Raw genomic sequence first — 19,333 nt, 5'->3', positions numbered from 1 at the left:
CTGATTGATTTAGTAGCTCTGATACGGAGCGAGAACACTCTTGGATTGTTTGGCTCACCCCCTGCTCTCCGCACACGTGGAGAACAAGAAATTGTGTCCTTGGATGACTGGAGTTCATGTCACTTCCTAACTTCTCGTCGCTTTCCCACAACATGACCTCCTCCGAGAAGTGTCCCGGTCCCCCCTCCTCGTGGAGGGAGGCCCGGATGTAGTAAGACATGAGACCGGTTGCCATTGCCATGGGGGTATTAGGCGCACACCATCCTTGCCCTGGCTACGGGTCCTTTCTGTGAAGCCACATGTAAAGACGTGTTTTCGAGGCAGGGCAAAGTATTTTGTCCTCTCTCTAAAGAAGTTTAACATTTCATTTTCCATTCGACTGCAGCTCGGAGCCACATGTCTGCTCCTCGTGCAGCCATGTGCGGCTTGGGCCTGTGCGCGTGGCTTCCCTGCGTTGTCTGAGCAAGCAGAAACCATCTGTGTTGTCAGCTCGAAATTCCGGTGGTCCCTTACTTCGGTTCCTTGCTGGAAAAGTGAAACAGATATCTGACAAGAGTCATAAAAATTAATTGGAAGAAAACCAGGCCCACATTTGTTGACCCCCTACTATGTGTCATCCTGTCCCCGGTCTGTGCCTGTTCACTGAACACTCAGGCCGTCTTGGGAGGCTTGGTGGCCATTCTGGGTCTTTGGGGAAGAAAGGGGGAGGCCGTCCATCAGGCAGTGGTGTGGAGAGGGGGCTGTGTCTCTACCCATGGGTCCTGGGGCCCCTGTTCCTCTGGTCCCCTCCTGGTGCTCACCCTGCACTGGCCACACCGCCCCCCACACCCTTCCTTGACCTCACAGGCCCGTGCCTGTCCAAGCCTCTGCCTCACCATCCCTGCCTGGAACACTCTCCCTCTGACGTCTGTGCGGCTCACTCCCTCGTTGCCTTCGGGTTCCTACGATTTAGCTTTCTCTCCTGAATGTGGACCCCTGACACAGTCTCCATTTCGCTTATTTGTTTGATTTATTGTTTGTTTCCCTACAAGAGGGCCAGGGCATGATTTCTCTCTCCCCACCTGTGCCTGGCACACGGTGAAGTTTGTCCAGTGAACAGGTGAGCGAAGGGACAGGTGGCTTCATCACTGTGCGGTCTTCCCGCCTATTGCCGAGGAGCAGAGCACGATCCAGAATCACACCATACCCCGTGCTGCGAACAGCCCCACTTTTATTCCTGCAGGTACTGGAAACGTACATTACAGAAAAATAGCCTTTGGTTTCTGCTCTTGTGCTCAGGAATGCCAGGAGCTCCTCCGGCGGCCTGACAAGTGTGGGGGCCTGGTGGGACTGGAGTCTGACCACGCTGCTGGATGGCCTGCATGGGCAAGGCGCCCACACAGCCGGCGTGCCACGTGCTCAGGTGGGCTTCTGTCCGCCCTTCAACATGGGGTCGTTGCAGGGAAGTATGTCACGGTGGGCAAGATCATCAAACACCTGACCTGCAACACTGCATGCTCGTGAATGACTTCTAGGTTGTGGGCCAGCGGCTCCTGGCTGTGGGTGCATCTTGCTGCTTCTCGGCCCAGCACGAATTTGCTCCAGATCCGTGCACCTGCCTTAGCTGCACCAGCACCTCTGGACGCCTGCAGTCGCCAGGCTGGGCTGGACGCAGGGCATGGTGGCTCCACCAGAGCTTGTGGGCCAGTGGGGACAGAAGGCTAGATCAGTGGGCAGAATGCTGTGACACAGGACACAGGGCACCCCAGGACAGAGGGGGAGCATCCAGGAAGCTTCCAGAGAGAGGCAAGGCTTTCCCCAAATTCTGAAAAAAAACTTACAGTGAATATATGCGTTTCATATAATAACCCTGTCCCTTGTTTATCTTTTATGTTCTACCTTTTTTTTAGCGCTTATTTTTGAGACAGACCAGAGCATGAGTGAGGGATGGGCAGAGAGAGAGGGACACACAGAACCCGAAGCAGGCTCCAGGTTCTGAGTTGTCAGCAACGAGCCCGATGCGGGGCTCGAACCCACGAACTGCGAGATCATGACCTGAGCCGAAGTCAGACACTTAACTGACTGAGCCACCCAGGTGACCCTACGTTCTGCCTTTCTTTAAGAAAATAAAATGATTTTGTCCCGCATTTCTCAAACACCGTAGAGGTGACCCTTGAACAGCACAAGGTCAGAGGTGCTGACCCCCACGCAGTTGAAATTCCACGTGCAAGTTTTGATGCCCTCAAAACTTAACTACTGGCAGCTTACTGTTGACCTTGTGCCTTACCAATGGCAGAAACAGTTGATGAACACATATTCCACATGTTAGATATATACCGTGTCCTTATAATAACGGTAAGCTGGAGAAGAGAAAATCTCCTTAAGAGAATCCTAAGGAAGAGAAAGTACATTGACGGTTCTGTCTTGTATTCATCTAAAGAAACCCACATTGTCAGTGGATCCGTGCAGTGTAAAGTGTGCTGTTCGAGGGTCGGCTGCATTTCTGATTCCACTTTTATCGTATTCTATGCTGTCACGTGGATGACGCCAGAGACACTTTAGAAAAAGGCAAAAAGCAGGAGCTGCTGGGGGGGTGCAGTCGGTTGAGTGTCTGACTCCTGATCTCGGTTCAGGTCATGATCTCAGGATTTGTGACTTCAAGTCCCACATCGGGGTCTGTGCTGATGGTGCAGAGCCTGCTTGGGATTCTCTCCCTCCCTCTCTCCGCCCCTTTCCTGCTGTTCTCTCTCTCTTCTCCCTCTCTCCCTGTCTGTCTTCCTCTCTCCCTGTCTCTCTTCCTCTCTCCCTGTCTCTCTTCCTCTCTCCCTCTCTCTCTTCCTCTCTCCCTCTCTCTCTTCCTCTCTCCCTCTCTCTCTTCCTCTCTCCCTCTCTCTCTTCCTCTCTCTCTCTCGATAAATAAATTTTTTTATAAAACTTAAAAAAAGAAAGACAAAAAGTGACCATTTAGATTTGGTGCAAAGACCGTGAGGCAGCTGTGTCTTCCAGAGAATGTTTGTTAAATCCATCCTGCCGGGTAATCCTGTCGCTGGGGCTTCCAGAGGGTGGTGCACCACGCATTCCAGGCTTGCTGTCTGTCCAGGCATCTCCATGTTTTTTGTGGTTGTCGTTTGTTTGGTTTTTATTTATTTTTTAAAATTTTACTTAAATTCCAATTAGCTGCCGTACAGGGTGATAATGGTGTCAGGAGTAGCAGGCGTCTCCATTTTTATTCTTCCTCCAGCCCGGAGCCCTTGGCGGGAAGTGCTACCTCATGGGCGCTTTGGTCATTAAACAGCTGAGAGCTTCCTCTGACAGCGAGTGCGAGGTGGGGTGCTCTCCTTCTTGTCACCTCTTTCCGTGAGCGCGTGTGAGTGCACGTGAGAGTGTGTGTGTGTGTGTGTTTTCTCCTGAGATTTGCCATTTATGTATGTATGGATGGATTGATGGATTGATGTATGTATGTGTTTGTGTGTGTGTGCGTGTATGATTTATCTGTGTGTGTGCACGTGTGGATTTATGTGTGGATTCGTGGACTTAACATGGAGTTAACACGCCATGTCGCACTGGTTTCGGGTGTACGATACGCACTGGATACAGCAACTCTGTGCGTCACCCGGTGCTCCTCACAAGTGCACCCTTAACCCCCATCACCTGCTTCAGCCGTCCCCCTGCCCCACCTCCCCTCTGGCGCCCATCAGTCTGTTCTCTGTAAAATACTCCGAGTTCGGAAAGTCTGGGAGATGTTCGGGCAAGAAGGCCGCAGGCCGTGAGAAGCCTCGCTGGGAGCCTGGCTGTGATTGGAGCCGGTCAGCGGCCAGGGTCTGGGACAACCGTGGGCGTCACCTGCCCTTCCTTCTCTTGCCAAACCTTTCCCGTGCCCTCTGCCCGTCCCAGCACACTGGGCAAAAGCAGGTCAGCCCCAAAATACTGAAAACGGTATTCTCGTGTCTCCTAGTGGGAGGGGGTGCTCGAAGGTGGGCACCTCGCCCGAGTTCCCCGCGCCAACGGAGCCCTTCTGACGTCCAAGCCCAGACGGGTGCACGGCCTTCACGTGGCGGAGTGGATCCTTCGGGCTCTGCCGGAGCCCAGGGGTGACGGGGCTTTGAGGAAGTGGGGGCCGTGTGTCAGGGTAGCATGTGCCCACGTGTGGCCAGGTGTGTACAGCCCAGGCCGCAGGGCCAACTTTGAAACATGCATCTGATTATCCCTCCTACAGCTGATTATTTCTGATTATTTCTCCTACAGCTTCCCAGCCCACCTTCAGTGCTTACTGAAGACTCTCCTCCTACACATAGCCCCCAAGTGGGAGCCACCGACACCAGCTCTGTGACAGATCCGGCCATCCAGGGAGTGGCTGCAAGTGGCCCCGGGGACTACGGGGCGAGGGAGCACTGGGTGCTCAGCCTGGGCAGCACAAGGTCAGTGTGATCCAGAGGTCAGCTCCGTCCACGCTTACCCGTCCATCACTCTGTGCGGTGGCCAGATGTCAGGGGCGCGACCCGCCCTGGTCAGGGGCAGCTCTTCTCGCTGGGGAGTGACAGGAGTGAGGCCCCAGCCCGGAGGCCTGGCAAACATAGGGCTTCAGTCTCAGCACAAGAAGGAAAAGCCAAACGTTCCCCCCAGAATTTGCCAGAAGGCTGGAGGTCAGGAAATCTAATGAACATTTGTCCTCAATGGCTTTGTGCTGAGCAGGATGCTCACAGGGCCGCACTGGTCTTCACGGGGCCTCACGGGACCTCACTGGGCCTCATGGGGCCATACTGGGCCTCACTGGTCCTTATGGGTCCACACTGGTCTTCACAGGGCTGCACTGGGCCTCACTGGGCCTCACGCAGCCACACTGGGCCTCATGGGGCTCCACAAAGGAGGGCAGCCTCCCCTTGGTCCTGCGTTGTGCAGGTGGGCACCCGAGTCTTGGCCATTGTCCACAGCTGGTGGCCCAGCCCGGCCTCCCCGGCAGCTGTAACAGCCCATGGCCTGCACAGGGGTGGGCTGTCTGACAGCAACAAGGACCCTGCCTCAAGCAGCCACGGTGACAGGTGCCTGTGAGTGATACTAGCAGCACAGGAGGGAAATTACTGCATTGTCACCAAACACAGACAGGCCAAAGGCGGCGTCTTTCCGGCACCAGAGTGAGTCTGCAGTAGGAAAAGAGGAATGAAGGTTTTAGAGGCCTTGCCGTGAGAGGTGGCCACCTCTCCCCGAGCTGTGCCCGTGCCAGATGCAGGGCCTCCCTTCTGTGGAGTGGTCCTGCCTCAGGGTCCCGGGCAAGGAGAGGGGGGACACACAGAAGCCTGTCTGTCCAGCCGCAGGATCCTGGGTGGCCTTGGAGGCCAGGGGCGCAAGGTCTGGGGTGGCGGCCCTGGCTCGCCCCGATGTGCACCACTTTGCAGGGCGGCGGCCCACGCGGCCCTGAGCGGCCTCAGGGCCAGCAGGTGGATAGACTGCAGCACCAGAGCCGTGTCCGTGCACTTCACTCTCTATAACCCTCCGACTCGACTCTTGTCCAGCGTGTCCCTGCGCACCGAACTGCTCCCTGCAGGGGGCCTGGCCCTCTCCCCGCTGGTGGAGTCGGTGGCCATCTTCCACAGTGACTCGTCCCGGTGGTACCGCCTCACGCTTCCTGAGGTGGGTCCGCCCGCACCCGTGCCTGCTTGTGGGTCCCGGGCTCCACTTCGGGCGGCCCACCCGCCAGGCTCCCCACCGCGTCCCTGCTCCCCACGTCCACGCAGACCCGCGGTGCCACCCCCTGTGACACAGGGCCCGGCAGGGGACAGTCGGCACCCTCTCTCTGCTTTGAGATGCGCGTTGGCATCAGTGCTCCGCAGAGGGGTGGAGGAGCGTCCCGAAAGAGGCTTGTTCAGCTTAAAAGTGTTACCTGGGAGGGTCCACGGGGGGTCAGCACGGCTGACCTGCCCTGGGACACGTCTCGTTCGGACCTTACTGCACATCCTGTCCCTGCTGCTGCTCCAAATGGACAAATGCGGGCAAGCAGGAACTTCAAGAAATTGTTCATCAGGAGCTTCCAAGGCTCTGCCTGGCCCAGGAGCCGATAATAACACACATCTCACAAATTGTGGAAAGTTGTTCTCTGGAGCTGTACGAGGACGGGCCGGGAGGACCCTGCCGGGTGGCTGCATGCTATTCGCACCACAGGGTCTGCCTGCACGTGGGGCCCACCACGAGCTCACCTGTGTCCCTAACTGACGCCCAGCAGGGGGCAGCAGGGCGGGGGGAGGGGTTCCTGCGGGAAGGGTACCAACAGCCCCTGGTGCCTGGCGGGGAGCCAGCTGAGAACGCAGACCTGGGAACACGGTGTGTCGTATCTTTGTCTCGTGTCCCTCCGTCAGCTGGTCTTCCTGGCGCTCAACCTGATCGGCCTGTGTCTGCATCTCTCCGGCATGGCTGAGACGGGCGTCCGCAGCTACTGGCACAGCCCGGGGCGCTGGCTGGAGGTAGGCTGTCCTGTCGTCGTCCTGGAGAAAAACGGTACCAGAAAACCAGTGTCCTTACCTGAAAACGAAGATAATTTTAGCAGGAAATGGGTTGTGCTCTAGCTAATTCCAAGCTTCTTGCCGTGTCCCCCTCTGTCGTGTTGATGACAAATAGCATGGGGTCAGCATCCGTTCGCTGCTCCTGCTGTTACTTTGCACCCCTAGCCATGCGGGTGCCATTGGGGGGGCCTCCCTGGGAGCCCCCTGAGGCACCTTCCTCTTCAACCCTACAGCTCACCGTGGTTGGAGCCGGCCTCGCCTACCACGCAGCCTCCAGCCACCTGGTCACTCTCACCGGGGAGGTGGCCGACCACTTCCAAAAGGGACTTTTCCACGAGTTTCTAGACCTCAGTCTTGTGACTTCATGGAATCAGGTATGGAAGGGCGTCCAGGGCCTCACGTGCTCTGTGAGGCTGCCCGAAGGAGGAGGTCATCCACGTTCTAGAAGGTTCTAGACAAGGGATTTGTTCCATATTGAATGAAAATGCTCTGAGCCTAGGACAAGGGTGAATGGGACAGGGAAGGGCCTGGAGTCCTTAGGGGACATGTTGCAGGGGTGCATGTGTGTGTGTGGAACGTGACTCTAGAACACGGACTGCTCCAGTGACTCTACATGAGAGACTGAGACACATCATGTCTGTTTCCTCTCCTCCTAACGGCGCCCCGGAGGTGGGTGGAGTCAGCCCCTCCCATGGTGCAGGAGGGCCCTGGTCCTGCCACAGGAACTGACCCCCACCAGCCTGGGCTCCATCAGAGGAGCAGGGCCAAGTGCACATCCGGGTGGGTGAGCCCAGGCAGGAGTCCTCGGGGGCTGGGGGGGGTGTGCCCAGCACAGCCTGTGGTGTGGACAGCTGTCGTGGATGTGGACGTAGGCAGGTGGAGCTCTCATGTTCAGCTTCCTTGTCCTGCGGCCTCACAGCCACCCCCCTGACCCTGCAGGTCTTCTGGGAGCTCCCTTTTCCACCCAATGGGTGGCAGCCAGGGCCCCAAGTGACCTCACACCCCCGGGGTGGGCCCTCCCGGAATGACCTAGAAGAATGGGCTCTTCTGTGCCCCAGATGCTGACCAGCCTCTAGGCTGGCACGGGGCCATGCACGGTGGGGCCCTGAGGTCAAGCTGCACACACAGATGCTGGCCCAGAGCAGGCAGTGCCCTCACCCCTCTTCCGCGTGTCCATTGAATGTCGCCCTGTCCTCATGGCACTGACCAGCTGTGTTGTGCTGACTTGGTTTATCATGTGTCCGTCCTCAATGCTGGAGGCTCCGGGGAGGAGGGTGACCGCTTCTCTGAGATGGACGGCGGGCTCCTGTCTGCCTTTCGCTGCGTGTCTGCACTCGCTTGCTGGTCTCCCGAGCTCCACCTCCTGTAATGGTGGCTGCCATGCTGGCCTTTTCCTTGCTGAGTGCAGGGAGGCACTGACCCCCGCTGTCTCTGTGCCCGCCTCGTCACAGCCTCACAGTCTGGGCCCCGGGACTCTCCATCGGGGCTAAAGTCAGCCGGCCCAGCTTGCCAGCCTGGCCACACTCAACACACGGCTGCCCCCCAACCGTCGGCCTTGGGAAGGGCCTTTGCCTCCTCCGTGGCTGCTGTTGTGCAGCTCAGTGAACTGAAGCCCCGACAAGCTGTCCTGGTGTTTCTAGAACTGGCAGGGTCCCAACTCAGGCCTGGTCTTTCCGAACGTGTGTTATGATTTGTCCTTGGCCCTAGTCCATTCTGCAGACTTTGCTTGCTGTCCCTCCAACACCTGGGACCAGGACGTCATCACATGCAGCCACTGCCTGCTGGGTGTTCCCCTCGCGCACGGCCGGCAGGTACAGCCGGTAGTTGGGGTGACGTGCTGACCTGCTCTGTCCTTTTGTCTCAGAGGGTGTCGTGGCTGCAGGGGACCCTGTCATTCGTCCTGACGCTGAAGTGCATCTGCCTCGTTGGTGTCCAGACGCCGGTGGCGTCCTGCTCCTTCCTGACACGCCGCTCTTTCGCTGGCGTCTTCGCGGCAGGGGTGAGGCTTCTCCCAGAGCCAGGGTCAGGTTCCCTCCACGATAAGTGAGCACGGCCAGCGTCCTCTTCTGTTAGCACCTTCTCTGGGTGGGGTGACGGGGAGGGACGAGCTCTCAAGCTGAGACACCCCTAGAGCCCCGGGCTTCCAACATCACCCCGTGGTTTTCCATCACGGGTGCCGGTCGCTACGTGGTGAGTTGTGGCCGTGAGCACAGGAGCCCCGACCGAGTCCACGCTTGCTCTGTTCCGTGCGTTCCAGCCGCATTATTACCATCACTACTGCCAAAGCAGCTGTTCTCCCCCGCGGAGCGTTTGCTAAATGCCGGGATGGCAGCTGGGCTGTCTGGTGGTTCCCTCCCTGAACTGTCACAGCCAGGCCGCCTGCAGCCCGGCTCTTCCTCACGGGGAGGCCTCCACTCCCCTTGCTCCCGAGGGAGGGTCCAGGCTGAGTGATCTGATCAGGTGATCTGACTGTCAGGGTGCCAGACTCTACTTGCACATGGGGAACCAAGCACAGATCCCCAAACCCTGCTGGCTTCGTGCTCGGCAGGACAGGCCCAGCAAACCAAGGCGGGAACAGCTGACCCTGGAGTCGAGACCCGGCTTCAAGCCCAACTGCACCTCTCCAGAGCCTGCTGTCACAACTGTGGGCCCGTACCCAAGCTCCGCCTCCAGGAGCGCATGGCAGGCATGTGCCTGGCCATTTACCCTGGGCTTGGAGATTGCACGTACGTGGAACTCTTCTGACTACTAAACTGGTCGTTGTTATACCACTTCGCAACTCAAAAAAATGCTTTTTTGTTCAGAAGAACACATAATATCATGAGTACATTGTCCAAACTAAGTGGCAGAGCCCCAACTGTTCAGAAATTATGGGATGCGCAGGGACAGGTGTGCGGGGGAACCACACTTGCTCGGCCCACGTGGCGGACCACTGGCGGCTGTGATTCCACTCAGAGTAAACAGCAGTGAGGGGAGCGCCAGCGTCTTCATAGGGAGGCCTCGGGTGCAGGGCGGGGGCTAGGAGCACGGGAAATGGGGCCAGCGGGTGGGGGGGGGGGCTGGGCTGGGGCCCACGTGGACCCGTGACGACGGGCTGGCGGTCCGTCATGCAGGTAGGGTAGACCTGCACACATGTGCACACACATGCACACACTCACGTGCACACTGGACCAGTGGTACCACCCGAGGTTCCTAGATCAAGTCTCCCATGTGGCACAACAACCAGACCACAAAACTTGACCTGAGTTAAATGTAACTCCCTTTGCTTCTTAAGTGGTTTATTTTACTGATTCCTTGCCAGGTGCTGGAGACATGAAGCATGGCTGGCAACAGCTAGGGTGGGGTGCAGGGAGGAAGAGAGGAGAGATGGTACCTGGGCACTTGAGATAGAGGAGGGGGTGGAGCTGGTGGGCACTGGGGGAGGGGGAGGGGCAGGGAGGAAAGAGGGGAAGGGAGGGAGGAGAGGGGAGGGAGAGGAGAGGGGAGGGGGGAGGGAGGAGAAGGGCTAGGTAGGGAGGGAGGAGGAAGAGAGGAGAGATGTGAGGGAAGGAGGGAAGGGTAAAGGAGGGGGAATGAGGAGGAAGGGAGGGGGAGAGAAGGGGGAGGGATTAGGGAAGGAGAAGGGAGGGGAGAAGAAGTGGGGAGGGGAAGGGGAAGGAGGAGAGGGGCAAGTGAGGGAGGGAGAGAGGGGAAGGGAGGGGAGACAAGGCGGGGAGAGGGGAGGGGAAGGGAAGAGGAGGGGGAGGGGAGGGGAGAGGTGCAGGAGGAGCAGGGAGAGAGGAGGGGAAGGGGGGAGGGAGGAGGAGGGGAGGGGAGAGCGAAGGAGGAGGGGTGAGGGAGGAGGAGGGGAGGGGCAGAGCCCCAGAGAAGGTGCAGCAGACAGAACCCGGCACTAGGGATGACAAGATCGACTCCCGAAAAGCTGCTTCTCCAAGTGTGCTGTTGTTTGGAAGCCCTCAGAAGCCCCCAGGCGGGTCTTGGGCTCCGCCGAACCAGGGCCAAGTCAGGTGAGTGATGGCGAGTTTTCTCCCCACAGCTGGCGGGCGTCCTGATGCTAGCAGTCCACTCCCACCTGCGCGCAGCACCACCTGGCACCTTCACGGACGTCTCCCGAGGCCTGCCGTTCCGTTTTCCAGGAAGACGCCAAAGAGACACGTTCCCCGGTCTTTCCAAGTCTGACCCATGGGCCCCGGCTTGGTGCTGCGGGGCTTTCTTTATAGTAACGAGCACCGTGTGGTTGGGAACGGTACGTGCACCTGCCCCAGACTTTGAAGTCAGGGTCTGCCGTAGGCGTGAAACTCTCCTTGTCCGTGTGCACGTTTCCACGTGGCCATGGCTCCCTGAGGCCCGTCTGCCCTACGAGGGGCAGGGGCTGGACACTCCTGCAGCCTGAACAGGTCCAGCAAGACCGAGCATTCCAGCGTGCTGCCTCCTCCAGGGAGACCCCCAGCCCTCCAAGCGCTGAGCTGCACCCTCTTTCCTCCTCTCGTGGTGGCTGCTAACTCTTGCCTTGTTATTTCAAACTTCCCATCTTAAAAAGGTTTCACTCCATTAGCCAGCCTTCACCGGACAGGTTCTCTAACCTCAGGCTGAGTTTGGAATGGGGATCCGTTTCCCACCTTCCTACTGATCTGCCACTTGCCAATCTAGTCATGTCACACACACACACACGCACGCACGCACGCACACACACACACACCAACTTAAACCCCCACCTTGACAATACTCAGACCTGAGTCCTTTTTTTCTTTCAGTGTTTCTAGCTTCCAGGTCACGGCTCATCCATCCATCTAGTATTCCCTCTGCCCGTCCACCCATTAACCCATCCCACCCTCCATCCGTGCACGCATCCACCCATTCATCCACAGATCCCTCCCTCCTGCATTTCCTCCCTCCCTTTTCCCTCCATTCCTCCCTCCATCTATCCACCTATCCATTCATCCATCTACCTATTCATCTGTCTATCCGTTAACCCATCTGTCTATTCATATGTCCACCTGTCCATCCACCTATCCATCCATCCACTTATTCATCCACCCACACGACCCATCTACTCATCCAGCCATCCCCCCACCTCTCCATCCATCCAACTATCCACATAGCCAGCCAGCCAACCATCCATCCACCCACCCACCCACCTATCCACCTATCTATCCACCCACCTATCCATCCGCCTATCCATGTAGCCAGCCAGCCAGCCAGCCATCGAATCATCACCCACCTCTCCATCTATCCATCCATTCATCTACTCATTTGTTCATTCGTGCACTCATTCCACAATTACTTAAAGAATACCCATTCTGTTTAGGCAGTGGTGAAGAGGACATTGTCCATAGTCCATAGAGGATGACACGAGTATAAACAAAGAATTGTAGCAATTTTTAAATTTTGATACATTTCCTTTATTGGATGTGTGATTTGTAACTATTTTTCCCATTCTGTGGCTTGTTCTTTTAATTCTTTTAATGGTGGTATTTGTAGGAAAGTTGTTAATATTTGTAAAGGCCAATTTACCAGTTTCTTCTTTTATAGATTCCACTGGTGTCCTATCTAAAACCAAATGGCAACGCCACCGTCACACGTATTCTCTCCTATGTTTCTTTTAGAAGTTTTGTAGTTAATAGGTTTTAGATTTAGGTCCGTTCTGAATATTAGCATAAGTTTCGAGGGGTGGATCAGAGTCACTGTTCTTTCACGTTTGGGACATCCAGTTGCCCCGGCACCATCTTTAAAAAGCTCGTTGAACTGCCTGTGTATCTTTGCCACCAATCACTTCACTGTTTCCGTGATTCTGGTTTTGGGTCGTCCTTCCTATTCCGCTGACCCCTTCTTTTGCCAATCCCACACTGTCTTGATTACTAGAACTCTATGTAAGTCTTAACGGGGCACAGATGAGTCCTCCAGATTTGTTCTTTTTCAGTTCATGCTGTTCTTGTTCTTTTGCCTTTCCATATAATTTATAGAATCTGCTCGTTGGTATCTACAAAACGGCATGCTGGGATTTTGAGATTTCTAAGGATGTATAAATCAGATTTGGAGAGAATTGACATCTTCCCGATAGGAAGTTTTTCAAGCCAAGAATCCTGTCTGTCTGTCTGTTTATTTACATCTTTGACATCTTGTAGTTTTCAGCACGTGGATCTCGCACAACTATGCAGTTCTAAAGCCTACCTAGAAGCTTCCTCAAAGAACAAGCAAAATAGAGTCCCATTTGTTTTCCCGAGGGGACCAGGAAGTCCTCACACAGCAGAAGGGATAGTGGAGTTGGGCTTTGTTGGATGAGAGGGACCAGCTCACAGAGACGCCTGGGAGCAGGGTCTGAAGGCTGGAGTTCAGAGTTAAGCAGCCGTGATTTGGGGAACGATGCTTGGAGCCAGGAGGGCTCTGAGTGTCATGCTAAGATGATAAGGCGCTTGGACTTTATCATGAAGAATAGGAAGGTAGTGGTGCCCAGGGGGTCTCTGCAGAGACAGGCTCGTGTGGCTGGTAGAGGAGGAAGCCTCGGACCCACACCTGCTCTCTGAACGGATGGTGTCCTGTCCTCAGGCACTGGGCCTCCCTGCAGGGCTCTGACACGTTGCCAGGGGTTCGAGGGATTTAGGACCGAGCAAGGAAAAAGATATGACCACGAGAGACAGCAACACGCACAAGCGGTACCTGGCCACATCTTGACAGGTCGCACAGCACAAGACCGTCCAGAGGCTGTGTCTCGGGGCCACCTCAAGAAAGGGAGAAGGGCAGTGGATGCAGGGAGGGTGGGAGGTGGTCTTCTGTGTGTCCCTGTGACCCAGTGGCGCGAGGGAAGTCTGAGTCAGAGCTCCGGAGGGTGGGAGCACTGTGGGGTCTCACCAGGGGCAGCACCCTGTCTTACCAGGGGCAACAACTGTCTGGTGACTTTCTGCAAGGTATGCAAAGCAGGCCCTACATGGCTCAAAAGTTTGCTTGTTTGGACTATTTTTAAAACAGTCAAATGTGCAAAACTTTGAGTTTGGTGCCCACGGGCTTTTTGAGCTAACAAGTCTCAGCCTGCAGTAAAGAAAGAAACAAACTGGGGCCGGTGTGCGGAGACCACAAGGGCGCCTCTTCCTGTCTCCCGGGCACAGGCACAAGCCCACGGTGGGGCACGTGCATGGCCGGCAGGGCTGCTGAGGACCCCAACCCAATTTTACGTGTGGAAGGTGCACGTCACGTTAACAGTGTTTGTCCTCAGCTATTAGATACGGAAACATCCTTTATGGTAAGATTTGTTCTCAAGGCTGAATCCATCGTGTGTTCTGAGTGAGCTTAAGGCACGAGAGGTGTTTTCCTGTTTTGCTAAGCAATTGGTGTCTTACTAAAAGCTCACAGGACAGCATCCTGAGATGCGATCTCCACTTCGTAGTCTGTCAGGTTAACAAAGTCATGGTGGGTTTGGTAACATGCAATTTGTCTATCTTTTTTGTCCTCCTCCCCAGCTGAGAGGTTCCCTCATGACTCTTGTTCGAAAAAGAAAATCTTTCCAAAGCAAATCCCTTGTGAGTCTAGAAGACGTGACTGCGTGCGTGTGGGGACAGTGCCTGGCCTTGCTGGGACTGGAGCGGCCACAGCGGGAAGAGGCTGAGACGGTAGAAAGTCAGGTGACTGTGGGGCCTGGGTTAGGGGGCACAGTGGCACATTCAGAGGAGGCTTCCTCGCAGAACTTGGCTTTTGGTCATTAACCATGGTGGCGATTCTGTGCCAACTCTCTTTGCAAAGGCAGGACATTTTTGGTTGAAATTCTAAGGCCTTGAGGGGATTACCAAGCACGTTCTCTTCCACAAACTCATTATGTTTGGATGACCCTGTTGGGTTAGAAAGGTGGAGTTTGTGGGCTCCTGGGTGGCTCAGTCAGTTGAGCGTCCGACTTCGGCTCGGGTCATGATCTCACAGTTTGTGGGTTCCAGCCCTGCGTCGGGCTCTGTGCTGACAACTCAGAGCCTGGAGCCCGCTTCTGATTCTGTGTCTCCCTCTCTCTCTGCCCCTCCCCTGCTCATACCCTGTCTCTCTCTCACTCTCTCAAAAATAAAGAAAGATTTAAAACATAAATAAATAAATAAAAGAAAGATGGGAGTTTATGATTCCCGCCTCGACCAACAAACACACACCACCCTGTCCCCGTAGAGCCGTCATTTGATTTTGGTTTCTGCCACCGGACCCAAACCTCTACCAGAACGTGGGGACTCAGGCACAGTGTTTGAGCCTAGTCACCCTGACACGGAGGCAGGCACATCAGAGGCAGTGTTTGCCCGCCGAGTGCCCAGCTGTTTCATGACTGACAGTCATCCCTCAGCGTGGTTCGTGCAGTCGTGATAGCGTGCATTTTTATAGGACTTCGTTCTGTATCACGTGTTTACCGTTCCTTATTGCCTTTAAGTCCATGTAAGAGTCCTCACATAGACATTCTGAACCCTAACACTTGCCAGTACATGACACAGTGAATCAGGGACCGAGGCATGCCTGTACATGACACGGTGAATCAGGGACTGAGATGTGAGGATTTGGGCCCAGCACCCAGGTCTCTGACTCCAGGGTCCAGTGAGCTTTCTATGTTTTTTTTTTTTTTTTTTAAGTTTATCTCTTCTATTTGGAGAGAGAGAGAAAGATCGGGAGAAAGAGAGTCCCAAGCAGGCTCCACGCTGTCAGCACAGAGACCAATGCGGGGCTCAAACTCACAAACCGTGAGATCATGACCTGAGCCAAAACCAAGAGTGGGATGCTTAACCGACTGAGCCACCCGGGTGCCCCTCCAGTGAGCTTTCTAACAAAGCACAGTGCCATCTAAAGTCAATACCAGTAAACGCTTCAAAAATGAGAGAAAAAGAAAAAAATCTGGTTCTCGAAGGCACTCACTAATGTGATTTTCTTTGCTTCAGCATTACTACCTGGATGAAGTCTCAGATCTGCTAGAGGAACTTCTGTTGAAGATTAATGGCTTGTCTGACAGCCTGCGACTTCCTCTTCCAGAGCAGCAATCCTGTGATGAGACAGAGGCCAGGGCAGAAGGTGGTCCCTTGGGGAGCATTTCTGCCTAACAAGCCACTGGGGTAAGCAAATGAGGAATTATTTTTATCTCTTTCCTTTATAGCAAAAATGTTTTTGTTTTTTTTTTAAGTTCTAAGGGAGGTACGAACTGGTTGCTGTTCCAAATCATGAATTCCATTTGCATAAATATTCCCTAAGGGTGGGTAAGCTGGCGGGAAGGTGTGCTCTGGCCAGAACTGAAGAACCACTTAATAATGAAAAGTGTAGCAAATGACTTCCAGCATAAAATGATAGCAGAAATACCTCTGTACTCCCCCACCCCTGATTACAGCCAGAATCAACAAAGATAGTGAGAAACAGAAATGGAAATTCCATGCCCGCAGACCCCAGGAAATATCTGTGATCCAGAACGTGACCAAGAATCCCCCAAAATGACGGCCAATACAGTGAAAATTAGACCAAAGGGAGAGAGGACCTGGCCGCTCCCAAGAGCACACATTCTCCAACCTCAACAGCACACGTGGGGGTCAGCCAAAGGCCCCTGGTCTGGAAGAAAAGAGCTACAGAAATCCCCCGGAACCTCAGCCCTCATGGACTGAACGACAGCCTCCTGTTTCAGAAGCCATCTGTTGATGTGGCGGCCAGTGGAGGGGCTGTTGGTGGCCCATGGGCCCAGAGCCACCCAGATTCACACACAGGGGTTGGACGCAGTGAAAAGGCAGAGGAGCGTGAGGCATGTTCTCGGGGGGCTCCCTGAGGTCCAGAGAGAGTCCGTGCAGCCCAGACGCACGGTCACACAGCCCAGTGGTGTGGGCGTGCTCCCTGGCAGCAGCGAGGTGGACCCCCTCACGCAGAAGGGTGTGCTCATGATAAACTCAGATCAACCATGGGACCGTGAGACAGGCTGCTGAGAGAGTAGCCGTTAAAGATGATGGTAACGAAGGAGACAGAGACCAGGCCAGGAGAGGATCATCACGGACCCGTCAGGCCGTAGGCAAGTGTACTCCACGCACAGGCCTGAATGCACCGAAAAGTTTTACTTCTCTGAAATAAGAGTGCAAAGCCACGATGGAAGGTTGCTCTCTCTCTCTCTCTCTCTCTCTCTCTCTCTCTCTCTCTCTCTCAAAAATAAACATTAAAAATAAGATAGAAAAGTGAATTTCTGCATTAAAAAAAAAAAAAACACAAAGGAGAAATTGACAGAGTTGAGGAAAGAAAAGAAGCAGATGGCCGGAAACACAGGCCGAGCAAAAGAAAAATGAATTCACAAGACAGACTGAAGGATACAGGTGGCAAATTTGAGAACACTCAGCAAAATGAGATACTTTTATTTTTTATTCTTTTATTTTTTTAATGTTTTGTTATTTGTTTTTGAGAGAGAGCACGCACACAAGCGGGGGAGGGGCAGAGAGAGAGGGAGACACAGGATCCGAAGCAGGCTCCGGGCTCCGAGCTGTCAGCACAGAGCCCGACGTGGGGCTCGAACTCACAGACCTGAACCGAGGTCAGATGCTTAACCGACTGAGCCACCCCAGGTGCCCCTAAAAGAAAAAACCTGTTTAAAATGTGCATGTCAGTGGAAAATTGGGCAAATGGTAAGAAAAGCATAATTTTTACAGAATAGGAAATAAGCTGTGTGGGGAACTTAGAAGAAAAACAGTCTATTAAGAAAGGACAGATGCCACTTACTGTCTTCGTCACATAAAATAACGGGAGGTTCAGTCCAGAGTTCAGAAGAAATACAACTTTATGCATTTGTATTCACTCATACCGTAAGGTTAATGTTATTATTTCTAGACTTTAGAGAGAAAACGAAGGACAACATGTACTGCTAAATCAGTGCTCAGGGGAAAATAGGGCCGATGCTACTGAGCAGCAGCAAATGAAAGTACGTCTTCAAGTGAAATCATCAGGGAAACATGCACACGCACAGGCGCACACGCATCCATGCACACACACGCACGTGCCTGCACAAACCAAGCCACGCAAGAGGAAGAAATCTGTAAAGATGAAAATGCAATTTAATTAAATCAGCAGCAAAAAATGACCCAAGATGAATCTCCACTTAACAATTAAGTAGAGGGGCGCCTGGGTGGCTCAGTCGGTTAAGCGTCTGACTTCGGCTCAGGTCATGATCTCACGGTCCGTGAGTTCGAGCCCCGCGTCGGGCTCTGTGCTGACAGCTCAGAGCCTGGAGCCCGTTTCAGATTCTGTGTCTCCCTCTCTCTCTGCCCCTCCCCTGTTCATGCTCTGTCTCTCTCTGTCTCAAAAATGAATAAACGTTAAAAAAAAATTTTTTTTTAAAAACAAGTAGATACCTTATTAGCTAACATACAGCGAAGTGCGATGGAAGAAAGTACATTAAATGTACAAAATAAAACTGAGAAAATGAAAATTACTTTATGGAAATTAAGTGAATTCTGAAACACTTGGAGCCCGAGAATGGCCCTCGGTACTTCTTCTGCACCAAACTCGAGTCACGCAGAAACCTTAAGCAGCAAGGGAAACAGTTCTTCCAAAGGCACCTTGGCCCAGATGGTAGAAATCTCACCAGACTTAAAAAACACTTAAGTTCAGGATGTTCTCTGAACTGTTCCAGATCGCAGAGACAGAGAAAGCTTCCAGATGTGCTTCTATAGAGCAAAGTAATGCGCTGATACCAAAACTGGGCACAAGTGTCTAACTTAAAAAGACAAAACCACCACATGCCAGTCTTACTGATGTTGATACCAAAAAATCTAAACCAATAAAACCCTGTAGCAGTGAACCCTACTGATGGAACCAAGGCTTCCGGGAGCCACAGGCACGTATTGCCCAAAATGTGGAACCCCGTCTCCTACAGAAGGAGGGCAGGAAGTTTGCGGGCTCTGTGTGCCACTGGTGGGGGGGGGGTAGGGGGGCCTCCAGGGGCGGCGGGGGAGGGGGAGGTGGGCCTCTAGGGGTGGGGGCTCTTCTTTGACTCCCCTTGAGGATATGTGGGTGTCTGAGTAGCTGGGGCAAAGCCGAAGTCCACAGAGCCCCTCGTGGTTTGTCATGGGGGAGAAAGGGGCCGAGAGATTGAGATGTTGTGTGTGACCGCTGCTGGGTTTGCACTTCACACCCTGGAATGCCAGAGAATTGGATAGAACAATTCTATTAAAAAGTTGCTTTGAGGGGCGCCGTGGTGGCTCAGTTGGTTAAGCGGCCGACTTCGGCCCAGGTCATGATCTCGCGGTCCGTGAGCTTGAGCCCCGCGTCGGGCGCTGTGCTGACAGCTCAGAGCCTGGAGCCTGTTTCGGATTCTGTGTCTCCCTCTCTCTGACCCTCCCCCGTTCATGCTTTGTCTCTCTCTGTCTCAAAAATAAATAAACGTTAAAAAAAATAAAATAAATTTTAAAAAAAGTTGCTTTGAGTTACATCTAACTTCTTTATCATTGAGGAAATCGAAAAGCAGATAAATCAAGTTTATTTCCAAAATACATGAAGCACATTAAAGTCTGACTTGAGATCAGTTTTGTAAGATGGATAAGTAAATATTCAACTCACGTCTACACTGAGTGGGCTTAGCATCCTGTGCGGTGTGAAAAAACGGTGGAGAGAGCACACTCCTGCCCCTCCCTCCTGCAGCTGGTGGTGTCCCAGTGGACAGGGCAGTGAGGCTGCGTTCCAGCATGATGCCCAGTGCGTGCTGATCCTGATTCCCTGGAAGCAGGTATCTAGAAATCACAAAACAGGGCTTTGGGAATTAGTGTTCTCTCAGAAGAAGATCGTTGTGTTTGGAGCTCATGATCTGGGTTAAGAACGCAATCTTGCCAGGCACCTGGCTGGCTCTGTCAGTAGGGCATGTGACTCTTGATCTCGGGGTGTAAGTTCGAATCCCA

The 19,333-nt window shown here is 54.0% G+C and overlaps 1 protein-coding gene across 1 annotated transcript in view; it reads left to right on the top strand.

Annotated features, from left to right (window-relative positions):
- Positions 1-14,073, top strand: part of PKD1L1 (polycystin 1 like 1, transient receptor potential channel interacting) — a 117,708-nt gene extending 103,635 nt beyond the window's left edge. Inside the window, 10 exon segments of the mRNA XM_030307634.1 lie at positions 1,279-1,402; positions 3,221-3,304; positions 4,225-4,397; positions 5,373-5,607; positions 6,330-6,434; positions 6,707-6,847; positions 8,338-8,472; positions 10,510-10,719; positions 13,928-14,021; positions 14,024-14,073. Coding sequence (XP_030163494.1) covers positions 1,279-1,402; positions 3,221-3,304; positions 4,225-4,397; positions 5,373-5,607; positions 6,330-6,434; positions 6,707-6,847; positions 8,338-8,472; positions 10,510-10,719; positions 13,928-14,021; positions 14,024-14,073 — 1,351 coding nt within the window.
- The last annotated feature ends 5,260 nt before the right edge of the window (positions 14,074-19,333 follow it).

The sequence above is a fragment of the Lynx canadensis genome, chromosome A2 (genome assembly GCF_007474595.2).
Source record: "Lynx canadensis isolate LIC74 chromosome A2, mLynCan4.pri.v2, whole genome shotgun sequence".
NCBI lineage: Eukaryota > Metazoa > Chordata > Mammalia > Carnivora > Felidae > Lynx > Lynx canadensis.
This window is presented reverse-complemented; position numbering and strand designations above follow the sequence as displayed.